At 44.7% G+C, this 21,540-nt stretch overlaps 4 protein-coding genes and 1 long non-coding RNA gene across 7 annotated transcripts; 3 read left to right on the top strand and 2 right to left on the bottom strand.

Annotated features, from left to right (window-relative positions):
• The first annotated feature begins 48 nt into the window (after positions 1 to 48).
• On the top strand, positions 49 to 754 carry LOC143335771 (uncharacterized). Its single transcript, XR_013078448.1, has 3 exons — positions 49 to 124; positions 266 to 409; positions 586 to 754. It is a non-coding gene; the product is annotated as an uncharacterized LOC143335771 (long non-coding RNA).
• A 1,035-nt stretch (positions 755 to 1,789) lies between these two features.
• Positions 1,790 to 9,670, bottom strand: smarcc1b (SWI/SNF related BAF chromatin remodeling complex subunit C1b). The gene is made up of 28 exons (XM_076754149.1): positions 9,414 to 9,670; positions 8,924 to 9,043; positions 8,428 to 8,513; positions 8,266 to 8,347; positions 8,081 to 8,173; positions 7,859 to 7,928; positions 7,696 to 7,765; positions 7,529 to 7,604; positions 7,222 to 7,347; positions 6,927 to 7,009; positions 6,735 to 6,841; positions 6,571 to 6,630; positions 6,424 to 6,452; positions 6,173 to 6,288; positions 5,992 to 6,063; positions 5,774 to 5,887; positions 5,320 to 5,473; positions 5,089 to 5,199; positions 4,828 to 4,887; positions 4,430 to 4,688; positions 4,243 to 4,314; positions 4,109 to 4,155; positions 3,913 to 4,021; positions 3,674 to 3,813; positions 2,936 to 3,070; positions 2,577 to 2,709; positions 2,263 to 2,367; positions 1,790 to 2,179 (listed from the first exon to the last, which is right to left on the bottom strand). Exons 1-28 carry the CDS (start codon positions 9,588 to 9,590, stop codon positions 2,112 to 2,114), a joined length of 2,874 nt encoding a protein of 957 aa, XP_076610264.1. The 5' UTR covers positions 9,591 to 9,670; the 3' UTR covers positions 1,790 to 2,111.
• On the top strand, positions 9,479 to 14,233 carry aste1b (asteroid structure-specific endonuclease 1b). Of its 3 annotated transcripts, none has more exons than XM_076754153.1 (7): positions 9,479 to 9,563; positions 10,310 to 10,560; positions 10,913 to 11,179; positions 11,320 to 12,302; positions 12,425 to 12,656; positions 12,747 to 12,939; positions 13,139 to 14,233. In XM_076754153.1, exons 2-7 carry the CDS (start codon positions 10,323 to 10,325, stop codon positions 13,449 to 13,451), a joined length of 2,226 nt encoding a protein of 741 aa, XP_076610268.1. In that variant the 5' UTR covers positions 9,479 to 9,563; positions 10,310 to 10,322; the 3' UTR covers positions 13,452 to 14,233. The 3 variants fall into 3 exon arrangements, with proteins under 3 accessions (XP_076610268.1, XP_076610267.1, XP_076610266.1); XM_076754152.1 differs by lacking the exon at positions 9,479 to 9,563 and adding an exon at positions 9,638 to 9,724; XM_076754151.1 differs by lacking the exon at positions 9,479 to 9,563 and adding an exon at positions 9,887 to 9,937.
• On the bottom strand, positions 13,699 to 18,811 carry klhl7 (kelch-like family member 7). The gene is made up of 12 exons (XM_076754154.1): positions 18,349 to 18,811; positions 18,115 to 18,217; positions 17,729 to 17,822; positions 17,487 to 17,611; positions 17,058 to 17,233; positions 16,728 to 16,902; positions 16,352 to 16,494; positions 15,873 to 16,113; positions 15,517 to 15,718; positions 15,241 to 15,338; positions 14,919 to 15,102; positions 13,699 to 14,704 (listed from the first exon to the last, which is right to left on the bottom strand). The coding sequence occupies exons 1-12, from the start codon at positions 18,475 to 18,477 to the stop codon at positions 14,539 to 14,541; spliced, it is 1,836 nt and encodes a 611-aa protein (XP_076610269.1). The 5' UTR covers positions 18,478 to 18,811; the 3' UTR covers positions 13,699 to 14,538.
• A 422-nt stretch (positions 18,812 to 19,233) lies between these two features.
• LOC143335624 (uncharacterized) lies at positions 19,234 to 21,407 on the top strand. The gene is made up of 4 exons (XM_076755178.1): positions 19,234 to 19,294; positions 19,740 to 19,818; positions 19,954 to 20,175; positions 20,285 to 21,407. The coding sequence occupies exons 1-4, from the start codon at positions 19,241 to 19,243 to the stop codon at positions 20,680 to 20,682; spliced, it is 753 nt and encodes a 250-aa protein (XP_076611293.1). The 5' UTR covers positions 19,234 to 19,240; the 3' UTR covers positions 20,683 to 21,407.
• The last annotated feature ends 133 nt before the right edge of the window (positions 21,408 to 21,540 follow it).

Here is a 21,540-nt window from a genome sequence, read left to right as displayed (position 1 = left end):
CCTGCTCATTACCAAAGCTGCCTCAGGACCGTTTGACAAGACAAATATCGTCTCTCTGCAGCCAAATAACACCTGCTTCAACAAAACAAAAGGCTTTTCCCAAGATGATCAGTCCAATCTGTTTGTGAGTAGCCTACAGTCTCTGACTTCACCATCACTGCTGGAATGACGCATCTCTGCGTAAATACAACCGCGTTTCTGTGCTGTTGGTGTGTGAATTTGAAACGTGTGCGGGGTTTGATCTCTTTTTGTTGTCATTTACCAGGAAAAATCTTACTTTTGCATTTGGTTTCACATCACTGAAAGCAGCAAATGTCATAATCCCATCTTATGATGGTGTGACGGTGGCGATAACAGTCTCGCTGCTCTTCCTGGGAATCTTCATAGTGACCAAAAAGCTTTCTTCAGAGTAAGTCTACATATATTCTCCCTGCTTACGCACCCTTTTACTTCCTCATGAAGGTACTTCACACAAGAAACGTGACAGAGGACACACAGTTGTTAATGTCATAGCCTGTGAGATATTTATGAAGCGAGACAGTCCGCTCTAAACTCATCTTTAATTAATTACTCCTGTTTTTCCAGAGATATCACCAAGATAGTCATTGGAGTGATTACACTGAACGTCACTGATTTGCTCAAAATGGAAACTAAGCTGGCCTGTGGATTCAACGCCTTTGTAATACTCATACTTGCCCTTATATCGCTGAGCGGGAAACAGCAATCAACAGGCAAGAAGAAAATAGAATAAAAAGACGAGTTCGGAGGATGTAAAGACAAAGACAATGGTTCAGTATGTTTACCTTGACAATCTGACAATTTGATTAGCTCCTTTAACCAGACCAGTGTCTTCAAACATGGAATTATGTTTTTTATGTTGAATGAATACGTTTGATTTGATTAAAAATTGAATGTAACTGAATTCTGTCAGTGTGCTTAATGAAACTTTGTTGATGCATAGTGCAGAGTTTAAGGATTGGTAAATAGACCAGAGGCTTCTTCTGTTTGACTCAGCATAAGATTCACAGTGTGAGACGATAACTGTGTGGAAGAATGTGGGTGGATCAGTAAGGTGATAGTAATCACTTCAGGGTGTCGGGTCAGGACACCATTTTGGTATTTTAGACCTATGAACCAGAGTTCAGTTTAACAGTATGGATGGAATGATAACTGTGAAACAGAAGTGACAGCCAAGCACGTTTGTATTGACATTAACAAGATTTATTCTAACTAATAGTTTGCAGATACTTCGCTGTTGGCTGCATTTCCAACATGTTGAGCACATGATTAAGGCTGTGGTACTGACACATTTTAGCCTCTTCTGTGTCAGTGTTTCAGCTTCAGCTACCTCAGACCGACTGACATTCACTTATTATTACAGTAAAATACATCCTGTTGTAGCTGAAGATATTTCATGATTTCATGGCTGTTATGAGCTCCACCACTCTCATCCTGGTGTTATTGTCATAGCCTGTGAGAGATTTATGAGGCTAAATAAAACGCTTAGTCTGTTCCAAACTCATCTTTAATTAATTACTCTTCCTGTTTTTCCAGAGACTTACTGCTGATGAGCTTTTGAGACAACTTAAATAACACTGGACTAGACTTCCATTCAACCACTGCTTGCCTAAACCTAACCTAACCTTAACCCAAGTCTTCACTCTGAAATATAATGATTTGCGTAACAGAGTCTTGAATTTTGCCCCATAAGGTAGGCGAGTCCCCACAACAACACACACACGCACACACACACTGAAGTCAGACAGACTACAAAAAAAGAAAAATGTAGTTTCATGTAAAACAACTTTAATGAGTTGAGTTCTCAACTCTGACATCAGAGCACAAATATTTCACAGATATAAGACGGACTGAGCCGTTGACCAAATACACATCAACTGTGTCTATGTGCTTGTGTGTCTTTCAGTCTATAAACACGTGACTACTGAGGAGTTACAGACTTCACTTTCTTAACAGCTGATCCTGAACATTTAAGCCAGTGTTACATTTTCATGTGTGTGTCCTGGTTGAAGGAGGACTGGTGTGTGCATGTGTGTGTGTGCGTGTGTGTGCGTGTGTGTGTGTGTGTGTGTGTGTCTTGTTTTCTGGTCAGTTCAGCTATGACTGGGTGCTGGAGGACCCGGCTGAGCTGGGGCTATCCCATCAGGCTGCGTGGACGGGTCTAAGACAGAAACAGAAGATGTCCTCACACCAATAGCACAAAATCAGCATATTGAACCTGTGACAACAGTAAAGAATACTCACACATGCCATTGGGAGCTCCAGGGTGTCGAGGGGCCATCGCCTGGGTGCTTCCTCCTCCAGGTATCATCCGGTTGGGCATGGCCTGGCCTGAAGGAGGAGGCAGGGCTAAAATATAACGAGAGAGCGTCAGACGGATAATGAAGCATAAGGGACACTGGATGCATTTTACTGTACAAATCTGTGGTCTTGTTGTGTCCTAAAAGGGTGTTTCTGATGTGTTAGTGTGTCATTTCTTAAAGGGTGTTTGGGTTCTGGTTTGAGTGTGTGTCTGCATGTGTGTGTGTGTGTGTGTGTGTGTGTGTGTGTGGTCGGACCTGAATGCTGCACTGTGTATCCCGGCTGCCCCTGCTGCTCCCTCTGCTGGCGAACTTTCATCTCTGCCTGTTTGAGCTGCTCTGTGTGGAACGTCTGTCTCTCTGACAGGAGCTGCTGCCGCTGCTGCTCCAGCTGCATCACACACACACACACACACACACACACACACACAATGTATTAATAACACTATCTGGATTCTAGACATGTTACTGCTGTATAAACAAAATACAAACAATTGTCAAAAACTAGCCATTAGAGGTTTTTTTTTTTGGTATTTCCTGTTTCAGGAATTTAAGCTTATCCTGCAGAGGGACTTAGAGGGTTTAGATGAGCTATAGCAGATACTATGTTCACTCACAGCCTCTTTTTCACGGTCCATAATGGTCTCAAGCTCCTCAAAGTGTCTCAGTTTGATCTCCAGCTTCTTCATCTGGGTCTCCACCAGCAGAGCCACCAGAGACTTGATCTTCCTCTCTTCTACCGCCGCCAAGTGCTGTGAAAACATGCGGCCAAAGATGGAGAAAGTTAGAAGAAAAGAGACATTTTATCCTAAGAGACATTTGTATTGAGTTATGGCCAAAAATGTGTTGTGGGGTCATCACAGTGAGCTTGACTGTTGACCTTTGAGCATCAAAAACTAAAATCTGTTCAACCTTCAGTCAAAGTGAGGATGAATAAAAGTTCATACAAATGCAACACACAAACACAGTCAACAGACTCACAGCCACGTTTGGGTGCATGTGATAGCTAAAAAGGAAGAAGGTAAAGATAACAGAAGGAAAACACTGAGGAGGAAAAAGATAAGAGGTAAGAGGAGGGTAGAATAAATTGGGTGTGACAGAGCGTAGCAAGGAGGGAGAGAGGAAATAAATGAAGAGACGGAACAGAAGAATCTATCTCTTTAGATATACTGTATATCCTATATATATTCAATTCTATGTGCAAAGTCGGGTCTTAAAATTATCTCCAAGATGGTGCCTGTCTGCTGGAGGACCTGTGACACAACTGAGAGAAAGCCTCTATTTAAAACGACAACCATTTCTTCACTTCATGTCCCTGCAGTCGCTCCGTTTTGAAGTGGAAGGTCGGGCTTTACCTTGGCCTTGGTGGCAGCTGAGGCCAGAGCAGCCGCCGCTGCCGTGGCAACGCTGCCCTCCACCAGATCCAGCTCCATCACTCTCCCGTCATCCCCGTCTCCCTCCCGCCGCCCTACGCTCTCGTCGTCATCTCCCCTTCCTGGATCAGAGAGAGAATTTCTTTCATATGGACGGACATGCACATTTACACACACACACATACACACGGTAAATACATATACTGTACATATTTCTATACCGTCTCTCTCCTCTGCAAGTATGTTTTCAGTGTTTTCTCTTTTGACTCCTTCTCCCTCCACTTTGGCCCCACTGGGTTCCACCTTGAGCCCATCTGCCCTTAAAGGGACCTGAAACAGGATCACACACACACACTCAAGGTAAGCCACAGAAATCACCAGCAGACACAATAAGCTACGCTCTCACTGCTGTTTCACCTGATGAGAGGTGGAGTTAGTCTCAATTTTCTCTGTGTCCATCGATTCTGAAGGACAGAGGAGGACAAAATAAGAGATGCACTGTAGACATTGTATATGTGTATATATACTGTACATACACACCTCAGTCTTACCTGTTTTATTGGGCTGGTTGGACGTTTCAGAAATCTTATCCACTGACTCCTCCTGCACTCGGGAAAACTCCTCTAAAGACAGAGATGAAGATTCACTACACACATACTGTACACACAGAGTGCTAGCTCGGAGCCAAACCAAAAACCTAGGCCACACAAATTAACACTCCTCCCTCTGTCTTCTCACCCAGTGCAGCCTTAGCTGCTGCTGATGCCACCCGTGGGTCCACCACAGATGCCAAGAAGGCCACAGTGCTCATGACGGGGTTTTCTGATTGGCTGAAAGGCACGGGCTGGTAGGCCAGTGGGCCCAGGGAGGCCGAGGAGTCTTCTAGGTAAGGGTCTTCTATCGGCAGACGAAGGAAGTGCAGGATACACTCGTCCTGTGTTCTGGAGCCCACGTGCTCGGACACTTTGTTCCAGTCGTCTCTGTAGACCTCTAAGGCCTGAGAGACAAAGAGGAAAGACATGGGAACCAGTCAGGCTGAGAACAAGATGCAAAACTCCACGGCTTATGTAAAGGAAGGCCATGACTTATGTGTAAGATCTACAATAGAAAACCAAACATATTAGTGAACGTCTTACCTCTAATAGCAAGAGTGTCTCTTGCTCCGTCCACTCCCTTCCTGCACTCGCTCCTTTAGTCTGCGACAGGTGTCGTGAGAATCATTTTAGAATCGTTCTAATAACAACTTTAACGTAATTACAAAGATTGCTAAAATGCCAAGAGTAGCAAAATAAATATGTCAACACATAAATGTAAAATGAGGCCGGTGCACCAAACGAGATAAGAGCCACTGGGGGTTTAAAAAAATATGTCATTTTCAGTTGCATTTGATGGGATACCTTGGGGTGTTTCTTGGTGTAGATGTCAGTGCGCAGACCAAAGTTCTGGCAGTCTGAAGGCTTCTCTCTGCTCTTCTCTGGGAAATACAACATGTGCTGCGAGGCGGACACCTGCAAGAGTGAGAGCGAGTGTCAGAGCTGATCCAGAGGCAGACGTCTGTCAAGTCAAATACATCTGTGTGGAGCTGACACCATGTGCTCTGTGTGTGTGAGTGTGTGAGAGCGGTCTACCTGCAGGGGTTTGTGTTGTAGGGGGGCCAGCCCGGACGGTGTGTCAGCAAGTACGTTGAAATGAGGAGTGGGTGGGGGTCCCATGGGGAGGGGTCTGCTCTCTGCATCCACCTGGTAGTTAATCAAACCCCACTGTTCCAAAAACGCATGAACCCTGGACACAGAGTATTGTTTCTGTCAATTCATTCGACTGTGCTGCAGCTGCAAACTGCCTCCGCATACGGAAACACGTAAATACACCGACGAAGCAGCGTGTGTCACGTTGTAATTAAAATTAAAAGCTGTCTTTGAACTGCAGGCCCATTAAGCACACCACATACCGCATGTTCCCTCTCAACATCATCAGATTTCATTTGTTAACTCATAAATATTTCAGCGCACCCACACACTGCACCCAATTTAGCAGATGCAGCAGACATTGCATGGCAGCAAACACCCACACATGAAATTATACCTCATGACGGCACAGACGTCTCCAGTGAGGTTGCGCCTGCAGGACGTTGAGCTGAGGTATTCCTGGGGGTTGAGCCGGTACGTGTCTATCATGAAGTTACGGTACGCCAGGTAGCTGCAATGTACAGCAAAGATCATGTTTTTAGTGCCGCTGCCGCCGCCGCCGCCACCTCCATCATCCGACTTGAATAGTAAGGTCTGACTGTCTGCCATACTTACATTTCTGGAGATTTGGACTTGTTCTTTCCATTGAAGAATTCAGGCAATGCACGTTTCTCTATTGAATGAATGCTGGAATACATGGATAAAAAGGTTTTTAGGCTATGAAGTTGGGCATGTACCGAAGACAGCTAAGGTTGGAGTCAGTGTTACAAGTGTGTAAATCTGTGCGTTTATTCACCTGTTGTAATTGAACCAAGATGTGTAGCTTGGTATTATGATATGGTGGGTTTGTTCTGTGATGCTGTCCTCTCCCTCTGACAGGCGAGGGATTTCCACTCTCCCCTCTTCATCTTCCTGGATACACATGTACACACAGAATAAATAATAAACACAGAATAAATAATAAACACAATAAACACTGACGCAAAGACACCAATTGAGACAAACCAACCAATCCTCCTTTGATTAAGAAAAAAGCGTCATATTCACCCTTCCTGGGAAATCATCCTCCTGCTCGTCTGGAAAAAGGAAAAGTGAAGGAAGGTTGAAAACTCAAGGTGCATTGTTTACATTTTTATGTTTTAAACAGGAAGAAACACTCGTCCTTAAACATGAGCTGTATGTGTGCAAACCTACCCAGGTCAGCCATGGTCCCTCCTTTGACAGGAGTATTCTCACTGTCCTTCTTCAGGTTGACTACAAGAGAAGGAGACACATTAAAAATGGTTTTAAAGAAGAAATGCTACTACCAAATACTTTTATGCGACAATTCCCTAGTCACTGCTTTTTTAGTGTTTTACCAATCTTGGGTAGTATAACCTCCTCCATGTTGGGAACAGGGGTAGGGTCCTCCATGTCTTTGGTCAAGTCCTCCTCTGGCTCCTCCTCTGGTTGTCCACGCCTTCTCCTGTGAAACACACAAAAATCAATGCTGAGACCGCACACTGACATGTCAACCCAAGATTTATTTATTTGAAACTGTTGCTTCTCACCCCTTCTTTCCTTTCTTCCTGCCCTCAGAGGAGGGCGGAGAGGGGGAGCGTCTTCTCTTTTTGGAGGGGGTGGATTTGGAGTCCTGCAAAAAGGGTAGATGGTAGACAAAGCGAGAGCTTCAGTGTTATTAACTGAAACATCACAGATCAAGAATCTTCACAGTTTGAAAGTGTTAGTCTGGTGGTTCACAGATATCTTCATTTCCCGCCGGGAAACTGCTAGATCCGCATATCAATAATTGAGAACATCTTTCCCTTCACAGGCCCTCCAGCCTGCCTATAGTTTCACACAAACCTGGTCGTCTCGGAGGTGAATACGCTGGCGCAAAATGACTGGTACATTCCTCTCATTCACAGAATAGTCTTCCTCATTCATCCACTCGTTGAAAACATCTGTGTCCAGAACCCAGCCAGCATGGACCTGGAGCGCAAACACCAACACAAAATGAGCATTAATGTGGTGCGTGCTGGTTTATCTGCACACCACATCACCAAATATGGCTTGATATAGTAAATGTAACACAAAACAGTGTTACGTGAGCAAGTATGCAGAGTGTTAGAGCCTTGAGGGTTGTTTTTTGTGTGCGTGCAGCTGAACTAACCCGCAACGGCTTTTCTGAATGCGGTGGCTCTTCAACCTTTCCTTCAACGTCGCTTGAGGACAGCCAACTGTCGTAACTGTTGAACAGTGAAAACACACATAGCGAGTAAATAAGTATTCTGCTTGCGTGACAGCATCTATGTGTGTGCGTATGTGCTCATGCATTACCTGTCAGGGTGCATGCCCCAGTGTACCAGGACATGTTTGTCTTTCCGCATGACAGGACGCATCCATTCATCTGAAAATAGAACAAAAAAATGAATCAAGTTAAATTAGCAGCAGGCATTTAAAAAGCTAACAAACACACATACGTGCGCAACTTTTATCTGACCTTCCTCTGTAGAAGCAGGTGAAGGGCAGATGTGGTGACTAGCGAGTGTTCGGTCCTCAGTGATAGTTCCCTGTGGAAGGACAAACTGTGACCCCTGTAGCACTGAAATTGGACTGCATTATCACAGCTACGCTGGATTTCATATTCTCACTGCTTTTCAAATCAGCCAGATCTGTCTAACCCGCTGTCTGCTCAACATTACTGCTCTCTGTAGCACTATACCTGGTGTTTGGTGATAATTGCCGTAAGTCTGCTAGCCAGCTCCTCATCCAGCGTAGGGTCCAGATATACCACAGGCAGTGACATACAGCTGTTCTGTAAACACACAAAACACAGGGACAAGTTCATCAGTGCTGTGTCCTCGGTGGGCTTATGTGTGTATGTAATTATATGAGTGTCAATGTCACCTGGATCAGCGCTCTTTCAATGGTAACAAACATCTCAACGTTCCTCTCAGTTCTGGATGGATTCTGCAGGTCAAACCTCCGCCTGTACAATGAAATGGAAGAGAGATGATATGAAGGACACTGCTGTGAAAAGGCAAAGGCATTACAGGCCTGCAAACTCACCAGCCTTGCTCAGCCTTGAACTTGTAGGCAGTGCCAAGAATGTGGCAGAGCCCACCCCCGGGCCGCAGGTCCAGGAAGCACTGTGCCTGCAGAGGAATGGTAAAATCAGCAGATTTGTTGCTTGTTTTTGTGAGTTTTTAACAATCTTGCCGGAATTTATGTCTCCCCTTTACTCTCCCCTTTCCAATGAGGACCACAACTGAAAGCAGTGTTTTTGTCCTCAGTTAGTCTAATGTATATGTCAAGTCTTGGTGACTGTTGTATTGTATTTATATTATTGTGAACAAAACGTACCTATGCTATTACTAATGAATATCTTTGTCTTGTCATACAATTACATAGTGTACTAACCCCTGTAAAAACGACAAGAAGACTGAATTAACACAACGGAACATTTTGGAGATTTTGGAGCCTGCTAGCAACCATAAGGATAAATCCATTTTAAATTCAGAGTGATCAGAAATTATAAGTGAAAGATGATGAGAGACAAACTCACAGGCAGTTTGGTGAGAGCAGGACTGGCAGCTTGTCTGCCAAAGGCATCCTCCTGGAACTGGAGAAGCTGCATGGTCACTGCAGCCAGAGCCTGACACGATGGAGCATCCACCAGCACATACTGACACACACACACACACACACACACACACACACACACACACACATTTTGTAATGAATTTGAGGAGAACATTTCATTTTTTATGAATAATTTAATGCAACGTACGACCTACTACATTTTACCGTATCCCCAACTTAACTATTGTATTGGTCTAGCTAACTTCTAGGACTTGGCCATATTTGCACTTCATCTCTTCTAATTCCGTTTACATTAAACACATAAACCAGTTCTTAATTTCATCACACAATTATTGCAAGCCAGTGTAAACCTAGCGTTATCCAGCATGAGACGTTTGTTTACAGTCTGAGCCACTGGACTTGCTAGCAGGGGGCGGCTAGCTTATTAGCTAGCTTCTCAGCCAGCTAACTACCTTTTTGTAGTGCTTCCCGATCCACTGCCGGACCACCTCCAGCTGCGCTACAGTATCCGGACTCTCCCAGAACCTAGCAGACGGGCTACTGTCTTTTTTCCGGTGTGCGGATGTTCCGGAGCTGGCTTGGCTTGTCCCGGGAATCCCAAGGTTCGCCCCTCCGGACAATGTGGCCATAATAAAACGAGATTAATTTCAAACGGGGGAACAAAACTGGCTAGCGCCCTCGCTAGCCTTGCGTTCTCGCTTTCTCTCGCGAGATGTAACGCGATTGTCGCATTTCGGTATAAGGGTTTTCAATTTTTGAACGTGTAAGTCTCTTTCATTTTCACGTGCTTTTTCTTTATTTAATTATCTGCCCATTTAATGCAACATTTTCTGTTTAAATTGTGCAAAAAAGTATAGTATGCACAACATATTACACACATTTGTCACAATACAAGGCTTTTACTTTGAAGTCTAACATTATAAGGAAATAACTGCGCCATACACAAGAACAGAAGTGAAGTAAAGTGACTTTGTTGGTGTGTAGAAACTCATTTATACCTAAATGCTCCAATTCAAAACTACTTTTCGACTAATTGTTTGAAAATGTACTTAACATACAGCCAAAGTACTTGCCTTCATTTGATATGACATGTTTGCAGTAATTTACGTCGTAATTTTTCAAGAGACAGTCAAAATGTCTGCAGGGGGGAAAAACACTGTCCAGCTGACTATCTCGTGAGCTGTGGCCGTGAGTTTGTTGAGATTCTTTTCCGCCGCATGCTATAATCGGATATGTGCAAAAACCCACAGACTCCACACACCCTCAGTACAAACTACTCCGTGAGGCGCTTGAAGCAGCAGCACCCCTGCGTGGAACTCATTCATCTTCTCACTGCATGTTTTTCTAGGCCCTGAGCTCCTATGGGTGTCCAGGGTTTGACCACTCTTGTGGAGCGGAACCGACACCTCCTCCAAGATATTAAGTTCAGGGACAGTCGCCTGGTTATCGATGGCTGCAGTCTGTTTTATTACCTCTACTTTACCCACAATTTGGACCAGCGGCATGGAGGAGACTATGATGCGTTCGCTTGCGTGCTTACCCAGTTCCTCTCTGCATTGGCAGCCTGTAACATCGAGCCTTATGTGGTGCTGGATGGAGGTGAGGATGCTTTAGAACTGCAAGGCCCTGCCGACTCCTTTAATTCAGGAAACTTAACTTTTTACTATTTGTAATATTAATGTTTCTAGTATGTTTTTTTGGACACGATATTATAAAAATAGAAGTTAAAGAGGGGAAGCTTCCAGATCATTAATTTTCAAAGCAATTCACACATTTACACCCACTCAGCCTACATCTCTGTGAGAATTATAGTTCTTCTCCATGCACATTTGATAGAAATTTTCATGTAAGTTGTTAAAGTTTAATTTGTGACAAAAAGAAATCTTGTATCATTATGTGTTTCGCTTTTTCTTTAACTTTAACTTTGTGATTTTTTTCTTGTTGTTACAAGGGATTGACCCCAGTGACAAGAAGTTTGCCACTCTGCGTCAGCGTCTGCAGTCCAAGATAAAGGAGGCGGACAGTCTCTCTCACGGTCGCAATGGCTCTGTTCTCCCCATCCTCATAAGACATGTCTTCATCCAGGTCCTCATCCAGGAAGGAGTCCATCTGGTCCAGTGTCCAGCCGAGGCTGACAGGGAAATCGCGTGTTTGGCTTATCAGTGGAACTGTCCAGTTCTGACCAATGACAGTGACTTTTTTATCTTTTACCTTCCAGGTGTGGGTAGCAATAGGATTTTTGTAACTGTACTTTAACGAGGATCCAAACAGGCCATTGTAATGAATAGCAGTAAGAGTATTAGCTTGATTTTGCTCCTGTTTTACTGAATGTGTATGTGCTTTATTTTCTTATCTTAGGTGGTTACCTGCCACTCCGTTTCTTCCAGTGGACCAACCTTAATGGTAAAGCCTCTCACCGCTACATCTCGGCTCAGTGCTACACCACTGACAGGCTGTGTCACTGGTTTGGGATCATGAACCACGAGTTGTTACCTTTATGTGCCGTCCTGACTGGTAATGACTACGGTGCTCCAAAAGATGTCGAAACATTCCTGGCTGTTATAGATGCAAGTGCACTGGGGAGGCGTGGTGGCAGGGGTAAAGATAGCATTTCCCGCATTGAGATCCTCCTCCACTGGCTGTCCTCTTTTTCAAATCCAGCAGAGGCCCTGGAGGAAGTGAGTGGGCTAATGGGGGAGGAAGGCAGAGATGGAGGTGGTCGAGGCAAGAGAGGGCAGAGAGGACAGAGAAGTAGGCTTAGTTCACAGCTGTGGGCAGGTATGCAGGAGTACCACAACACCCAACAAAGCTCCCTGGCTTCTTGGTTCTCTGGAGGTATGGCAGCTCCTGGATGGGAGATCTCAGGACTGCCAGAGTGTCTGTCGCTGGCTGGAGCGCAGGGACTGTTGGCCCCCTTGGTGGTGGATGCTTTCGTGATGCACCGGGTCCTCCTCATTCCACAGGTGGAGAATAGCAAGCTAGCCAGCAGCCACTGTAGTGCCAGAGCCATACGGCAAGCTGTGTATGGGATATTACAGCAGAGAGTCCAAGATGTCCGAGCACAGGATCTGAGGGCACAAGAAAGCATCAGGCAGGGTACAAGAGGTGGGAGAGGGCAAAGGGGGAGGGGCGGTGGTCAGGTAGGTGGAGGCAGGGGTCAGGGCAGCTTTTTCATCATGCAGCAGGGAGTAAATGGAGCTGGTGCAGCTATGGTGCAGGATCAGGCTTCTGGCATCCCCATGTGTGTAGAGGAGTACGATCGTCTGGATCTGAACCTGAAGAAAAACCAAGTAGAGGCACATCTGCCCAGAACCCCCCTGCGTCTGGATACACTCAGCCAGGTGAACATGACAAAAAAATGACGCATGTTTTCTGTAATTGGAATAGGAATTTACAGGTTTTAAAAGCAATTGTTCATGTGATTTGGTCACATTTCCCAGTGTTCTCCCTCCATTTCATCCAGGCTCCTGTGGCAGTTCGTCTTGGTGTTCTGTTAGATGTCTTGGGGGTGAAGGAGGCTACCCTGGTGCCTGTTCCTCCGCACCTGAGGCTGGCTGTAGCAGTGACGGTCTTCTGGCTGCGGGAGGCCATACCAGCACCCTCACAGCTCCATCTCCAGGCTTTGGTGTTGGGCATGGTTTATGGAGAGCTGTCATTGAACATCCAGCCTGGAGCTGCCTACTACCAACATGCTGGTTAGTTGTTTTCTATATTTTATATTTCACAAAACACAAAAATGTATCTCAAACGATCTAAAAACCTGTTGCTGCTGTGTGTCATACTAGTACCACAGCCCAACTGGGCTGCAGAGCGAAATGTGTGGGCAGGGCTGGATCGACTCCGCGTGAGGCCAGGGGAAAGACGGGGCTTGGATTTTGGAGTCGCTCACAGTTTATGCCAATGGCAGGCCTGTCTCTGGAGTGCACTGTCTCTCAATCAGCTATTGCTGTTGCCATTGCCTGAACCCCTGCTAGCATGGTAAGGCTCAGCAACATTGAAGAGGAGAGATAATACATGGTTTGCATGCTCCAGAAGAAGACCTGCAGCTGATGACCACATTCATTATCCATTAATCTGTCAGTTATTTCTTTGATTGTTTAGTCTATGTCACAAAGTAATGAAAAATGCCTGGAGTTATCATCTAATTGCTTGTTTAACCTGTGTAACCATGTGTCAGGTTATTCAGCGGTACCCTGGTGCATGGCCTCCTGAGGTATCTGAAAGGGGGCCGAGCTGCTGAATCCCTCGTTGTCGGGGGTTCCTTGTCCAGACAACTGTACTTCTCCCTGCTGGATGCTGTGAGTGGCTGCAGCTCCAAACCCCATCCTTCCTCTTCAGCAGCAGGGAGGAGGAAGAGAGGCGGAGGACGGGGAAGGCGAGGAAGAGGCGGAGGTGGGAGAGGAGCATGGGGGGTAGGGAGAAACATTGAGGAAATAAACAACAGGTTTGCTCTCCTGATGAGCGAGGAAGAGCCTTATTATGATTATTGATTAGGAGGCAGAGTAACATGGAGAGGGGCCAAATGAGCGAGGACATTCCAGTGTTTTCTGAAACACCCTCAGGGAATGCTACAAACAGTTAACATCAAGTACAGAACTACAGCTCTTAATGTTTACCACTGTCTACCTTTTATAAATGTATTGCACTAATTTAACCTTCCTCAGTAGTATTTACGAACCGTCTAACATCCAGACATCTGAGATCAGTTTTCCCAAAGCACACTCTTGCCATATTTTAGCAGATACATGAGAGCTTTTATTAATGTCACTGTAATTAATGCAACAGATTTCAACATGACAGTTTTATTCAGTTACACCAACACAAAATTTTAAACAATGAATGTCTTATTTTAATGTCTCTGTTGACCAGAAGAACATGAAGAACTACTTTCTTGATGCCCTTGGGGAAATTCAGTTTTTTTGTATGGCAGCTAGTGTCATTCTTAATGAGCAACTCAACTTATTTTGGTATTTGCCTTAATACTGATGAATTTGGTGCTCCAGTTTACTTTTTTTGGGCATTAAAAAATAGAAATTAGACTCAACATGTTTTTAAATGTCACATTTAGTGAGTTTTTACTTGTAAGACAATAAAATGTTTACTTAAAGCTGTAAGTTACAGAGTCCTACCAAAGCATTCTTATCAAATATATACACAACACAACCAAGATACACCTGTGATTTATCTACACTCTGTAACAGCACGTCATTCGCATGCTACAAAAACATTACAATGTCAATACGAAGAAATCAAATAAAAAAGTCTGACTGTACTCATCAGTCTTTTTGTTGTTTTGTTTTTTGGATTTTTCCTAAACCATTAAAAGTCTCCTTGTCCCTTTGAACATACATTTGTGGATAGAGCTCCACCGGCACTTTAACATAACAATGCAATTCACAGCTGCACAGCTAACACTTAAAGAGAACTTAAACTGCTGGACATAGTTACAGAACACCACCAGTTTGCTGCCTAAATACACACATGAATATTTACATTAGTATGAGCTGTCAGTGCGTGAGAAGTCAGGCCTCGCAGCAGCTGTCACAACCTCATTTAACACTGAATCTTCCTCTTGTCCTATGAGGATGATGAGGTTGAGGCAGATGAAGACTCGGCAGACGCCGCATGCGACTGAGAGTCTATGAGGTCCATGTCTTCGTCTTCGTTGACTCCGCACGTGTCGACCACGCAGATCAAGCAGCTGGTGACGGGGAACGCTCGCACTTTGCTGCAGGTCACCCACCTGCATGCACGGAGGAAAACTGATTCAGAGGCAGCATGATACAGCAATAAAGATACAAATCAGTAATTTCAGTAATGGTGGCATAATTAGATTCAGGGTTTAAATAACATTGTTTTGAGAAGAACTGACACCAAATGGTGGTGTGTTTTACAGTCTTTAAACTACTGCCTAAAGTACCAGTGACAACAGCAATGCCGTTCATTAATACACCGACCTGTCAGTATCAGTGTGGAATTCGAGGACGTGCCCAAGCCGCCCCACACCTTGGAACCCTGCCAGCACATAAATGACATCACCGACCGATGCACACTTCACAGTTATGCCACGCCACGGCATCGCCGCGGCAGCACGCCACTCATTGCTGGCGATGTCGTAGTACTCCACAGAGTCCAGTCCACCTAGAAAATAAGCACACACAAAAACTGCATCATACTGAGGAATAATGGAAATGCAACTGCTGCTGTGTGCAATGGTGTTATTACTGTGCTATTCATTCTCCATCACTGTCGAGGTTTTAGTAATATCCATTTTTGTACCCAGTGCTCCCTGCCCTCCGACAGCATAGATCCTGTTGTTGACCACCGCCAGCCCGTGGTTCTTCCTGGCCTCCCTCATTCCACACAACTCCCTCCATCTGAGGACAGAAAGATGAGACAGAGAGCACAGATAACTGTAGCAGCACAACATTATGTGATTTAGCACATTTGTATGCATGTGCAAATGATTGTCAGGTAAAAACAACTCCAGTTTTGACCTTTCCCACATCATCCTTTGGGTTGTGCAGTTCTGAGCTGAATGTTTATGCAACTCACTGTTGCGTGCTGGGGTCATAAACCTCACAGTTGTTGAGGACCCTGCCCGACACGTTGTTGCCCACCGTTCCTCCACAGACGTAGATGAGCCCGTTGGCCTCCACTGATCCGTGGCTGCAGCGGGCCATCAGCATGCTGGTTTTCACCTGCCATGACTCTGTTCTTGTGTCGTAGCATTCGAAAAGGTTGAGGGCAGAGCTGCCTGCAAACACGCACGCAAGGCATGACACCATGATTAATTTACTTAATTTAACCATCCCATACAAGCACTCTGCAGTTGCCAGCCCACATACTAGATACATAAACTTCCCCAATTTCAGATCCCAAGTTCACCCCTTCCATCTCCCTGTGCTCACCCACTTCCGAACCCCCAGATGTGTAGATCTTGCCCTGGGCGGCGCAGGCAGCCAGGCTGTCACGAGGCGTGGGCGGACCCAGCTTGGAGTACCAGCTGTCCTTCAGGACGTTGTAGCAGTCCATACGCTTAATGGGGAAGAGCTGTGAGCCACCCAGGATGTAGACCACATTGTCCCAGAAGACGGCTGTGGCGTCTCGGCGCTTCTCAAAGGGGCAGCGGATGTCCGTCCAGCTGGTGTCCTGCAAGGAAAGCCAGACTGCCACTTATTTGCTAGCAAATACGATTTCAATTGACCTAACTCCACAAAACTATAGCTATAATATTTGTTTCTGCAATGTCTAAATTAATTAAGATGAACTGTACAGTTGAAAACACTGTAAAGCCCAAGAGGCCAAATATTTCTTCAACTGAAACCAAAAACTGGAGCTCTGAAGTTGCCTCTGTGGGTAAAATGTGTTTGCATGTGGAGCCTGGTACCTTGGGGTTGAAGTAGCGGCAGGACTGAGGCTGGGATCCTCCAAACAGAGCGATGCGGTAGTCGTGCTTCTTGCGTCGAGGTCGGCTGCTCTCTCCCAAATCCTCCCGATCCTCCAGGGACAGCAGGTGGTAGCGCATCCCACCTGGGATAGAAGCACAGGCTGTCTTATTCTTGTTTTGTTTGTCTATGTGTATGTGTACTCCTGTCAAACCTGCACGACCTGAGCACGAAAGCTGTTGGATGTCAATGTGTTCTCATGAATCTGTATTATCCATACTATGAGGTGATGTATGTAATGTATGGTGGTAGCTCATATGTTATACACCTGCAAGTTTGTGAATTATGATTTGTCTGTCTGTCTATCCTCCTACTCACTGATGACCATCTTGAGGCACTGTGGGTTGTCCTGGATAAGGGGCTCAGCCTGCACCGTCTTGGAGAGGAAGGTTTTGGAGACGAGGGGAAAGCGAACGCACCCCAAAACCTCCACGATGTACTGCTGTCGGTTACACACGTCGTACTTAAGCCAGCGCACTGCTGCATCATAAATCTAAACACAAAAGCAACAACAAACCATGAGGGAACAGAGAGATCAAAGTAATCAGAAGTTGAAAGTTTTACTGCATGAAAACTTTGTAGGAACTCACTGTTTTGCTAAACTTAGGCACCAAAGTGAAATTATAGTCAGAGACTGTGTTCGTGTACCTGGGCCTCAGCACGGACAGTGAGTTTGTCCTGGTGCAGTAGATGTGTGAGTTGTGTGACGTCCAGATGCAGAAACTCATCCAGTTTGTAGACTTCAGTGAAGTGGAGCTGGAAGAAGTCCTCCGCTGCTGCCTTCAGCTCAGGACAGTCCATACAGTCTGATAGGGCGGAAATACCTGCAGGGAGGACAGGACAAGGATCCGTTGATTTAGTTATGTGATTGACATGCCTGATCCAATTACATGTGGTAAAAATGACTTAAATATTTAAATACACAAAGATGCTCTTAATTTAATTTTAAACTTTTTAGCCCTGATTCCATAATAATAATGCTGGATACTCAATAAATTAAGGATCCAAGGGCTCAGAAAATTGTGGAGTAAATGCAAGTGAGGTGAGACTTTACCTTGATTGTATTTCTATTCTTACCAAGGCAGTTTGTTGCATCAATTTGTCCTTTGAGGAACTCCACACACATTTTCTTCACAGGCTCAATCTGGTACTGGTTGGCCGCATCGAGCAACGACTGCACGTTACTGCTGTTCACCGAGATCCTGGCACATGCACATACACACACACTTAACCATCAAAGAGGTGTTTCTGATGGAAATGCGTGACACAGTGTCTTGATTTGTCATGATTTCTGCTCTACTTCTAGACAAGATTCTTACCGAGCTGTGTAGATAAATTCGATCAACAGCTCAATGATCTCAGGCTCGGCACTCCTGAGCTCCACCTCATGAGACATTGACTCCATCATTCTGGCTGGAGGTGCGGAAAAATAGATTTAGAGTTCACAGAAAATAGAAACACACTGACAATACATGGCAGCATGAAATATGTTTCCTGCTCTGCTTGGTGGCAGTTTAGGGAGCATTGCATAATAATAATAATGCATAATCTTATATATCATGATTTTGGTTTAGAAAATACATCATTTTGATATACAAACATGCTGAGAAAAGTGTAATATCTGAAAAGCAGTTTTCTCATCATTGTGTATTAAAATATCAAGCGTGTCCCGTCCATGATTACGTGCTTTTGTGTCCACACTTACTAGTGAACATGAGGCTGAAGAAGTGACTGGCAGCAGCCAACACTACTCTGTGGGCAGGAAAGTGTTTCCCCTGAACCACCAGAGTCACATCACAGAGGGTACCCTGAAGGAAACGCACACAGAGAGAGTCTCAGGACAAGGAGGAACACACACACAGGATATTCCTCGTACGTCCTGTAACAGATATACACTCTTGTTCTGCTGCTTGGTATTTTCTCTCTCACACACACACACCTGTTTCCTCAGGTTGTTCATAACTCCCATGATGCTAGACAGCTGTCTGTACTCCTCTTTGGTGGCACACTTCCTCTCGCTCTTCTTCTTGGAGCTTGACGGCTTCTCTGGAGAGGCCACCCCCGTCATGTCAGCCTGAATAATGTAACCAGTTCAGTTAAACTTGAACACTTTCAGCACCACTGCCAGCAGAGTGCAGCTAAAGTCTCTTTGTTGTCGCTCAGCCACTGACAGTTGACTTGCTAGCAGCAGCCAGCAGTTTGTTGTGATTTTATGAAATAAAATGCAGTCAGTTTGGGGACAGCTTCTCCTTGAAAACTCGTAGAGAGAAGCGTACGAAGGCGAAGTGGTGTCAGGTGTTAAAATAAGAATAAAACGGGTTATCGTGGTGTATTTCGTCAGCTAGAAACTTAGCAGGGGTTAGCATAGGTTATGGTTTTCCTCTTCTTCTACGCTATGTGTTGTACTTGGATATGCTCGCATTCTCCCCCTACCGACAGAAGCGACAAATTACACAGTAACCTGTTGGACTGCGGAACTGACTTCTCCTTTAATCGATTTATCGAGAATATGTTTTGGTACTCAGAACAAAATCACTTAAGTGTTTTGTGTCCCTTGAAATAGCAGATTTCACATTATATTGTATCAATAATCAATGAATTGATACTGCTTATGGCAACTGCAGCGTCTCGTCCACCTCGCTGCAGCAGCTCACCTGTTGGCTCACCTGTCCGTCACGTTCTTATCGACACAGCAATCTAGAAAACATAACCAGGAAGAAAAGTTTTTCAGGAGTCTCATGACACTGACGTCACGTGGAATGCGGACCACAGATGTATTGTCAGAAGTAATTGACCCGAAAACGAATTGAGAGACACCCAAGCTGCAGAAAATGCTCCGCTTTCTCTGCTGTTGCTGCTTCTCAAGTGAAAACTCCGACAACGAGGTATGTGTTGACTTTTATGTACACGTTAATGAGTTTATAAAGTGGTTTCAGTTGATACGAGAAACTTGATCAGTGCTTTGCTTCAGTGGATTAAGCCATTACTACGAGAAATTGAATGTAACGGTGAGGACTATATCCATTATGAAGCTTTAATGTAGGTCTAATAGGATCGTGCTATACAGTTGTCACAGGAAAACGTCAAAGTAGAAGTAATACTGTTATGATAAGGTCTCCATAAAGGCAGTGTGACCCACATGAAATATCTTTTCATGAACACACACACAAACACACACACACACACACACCCACACACACACACACACACACACACACAACATACGACTGAGTATGCATCCAGGTGAAGGCAAGCCTTATTAGTGCTTTATGTCTCTTTCTGAAAAGTGCCAATAAAAAAGTTCTTATGTAAAGAAAACTGCTATTTCAGAGGCAGCCCCTCCTGCAACCCAGACCATCTGATCTGAATGGAGCTGGATCAGCCAGGCAGACCCGGCCAGCCCACAGTGGTACATCATCTGTCTAAATGTTAATGTGTCTACCTCTGAAACCCATCTACTTCCAATGCATGCAGTTATGGATGAATTTTAATTACACATGTTCTTTTTTGCATGTCTGCTGTGTGATTTTTATTCCCCATCCAGATGCACAGACCGTGAAGCGGATTGGCAGGCTGGTGATGAGGCGAGTGTGTGTGCCAGAGTTAGACCAGAGGTTTACAGAAATGGCTGAGACTTTCAACGAACAGCAGGAGCGCTATGAAGCCATGGTCCGACACATCACCAACCTGCAACAGCTCTATGGCTGTAACCATAATGATACGCTATCGATAGCCGAATGTTTGGGCAAAATCAGAAATGAGCATGGTAAATGACACGCTCAGAGCTTCCTGCCAGTACAAGCAATGTGATGTCTGCCTCAATTTTCTGTTTCCTTTGTGTCTCTGTTTCAATCTTCATCTCTTTCCCCTTCTAGAGGCCAAGTACAGGGTGTCCCTTAAGATAAAGGGCTATGACTTCTCCCTCAATGTGGTTCCTGTGAGGTCACAGGAGGAAAGTGAGGAGGAACCACTGCCTCCACATCTGCAACTGGCTCAGAATGAACTGAAGGGCACTTCTGAGAGTGCCAAGGCCACTATCTCAAAAGGTACCACACTTCAGGAGTTGATTGGCTGGCTGCTCCGTTGCAAGGATCAAATGGCTGAGCAAGTGAAGGGCGCCGCAGCAAATTTCCAGGAGCAAGGAAGACTGAATGAGAACCTGGAGGAGAACATAAAGGAAGTGAGGAGGGCGAAGGAGTTGTCGCTGGGATACAGACAGCAGGCCGGGGAAGTCCTCACAGAGGCTGCGCAGATAGCAGGGGCTCATCTGTAGTTCATGCACGTCTTAAATACTTTATTTGAATTCGCCAATTACAATACAAGTACACATGGATCAAATATTTAGAGAGGTCATACACATTCTTTAACAATCATGGGTATAGAAAACACTGCCAACCTAGCAACAGTCAGTTTGTGAACATGCACAGCGCTGCCAAATATCAGTATCAGTAACCTGCATTCATATCCTAGCATTAACAACAACGTGAGGAGTGTTTGAAATGTTACAAAGCAGATAATGAGACATGCACACACAGAACATTATGCATGCATTTAAATGTATCGAGCGTACACTCTGCTTTGCAGGCCATTGCAGCCTTTTGCATAATGTTTGCTACAAGAACATGAAGGCATCATATGTGCTTTTTAAATGTTTCATTAAGATTTTAAGTAAATATAACAGGTATTTAAATATTTACTTATATGCACTTAAGACATATTGTCTGCGTCAAGACGATCAGTATTTTCCCTGATGGGTGTGATTTTAGGAGCTAACGGTAGGGGGCACTGCACACTCACTTAACGATAACAACCGCTCTTTAATTCATATTCAGATATAGTCTGTTCCTGAAAGATTGCACTACATGGATAAAGATTCCCTAAAATCCCAGAATCAGGTAGCAGAATGATATATTTTTGGATTTATTTCTTTTTAATTTGTACTTGATTTTAGCAAAACTTTGCTGTGAGGAGACATTATAGAAAGTAAGTAAGTAAGTAAGTAAGTAAGTAAGTAAGTAAGAACATATTCTGGTTTGGAACCGCACTGGATAATACACCTCTGTAATACAATAAAGGACACAATTTCCTATAGCAGCAATGGGAATTGGACCAGAGTTTACGTAGTGTTTTC

Source organism: Chaetodon auriga, chromosome 17 (assembly GCF_051107435.1).
Source record: "Chaetodon auriga isolate fChaAug3 chromosome 17, fChaAug3.hap1, whole genome shotgun sequence".
NCBI lineage: Eukaryota > Metazoa > Chordata > Actinopteri > Chaetodontiformes > Chaetodontidae > Chaetodon > Chaetodon auriga.
The sequence above is the reverse complement of the archived record's forward strand: the minus strand, read 5'-3'. Positions and strand labels throughout refer to the sequence as shown.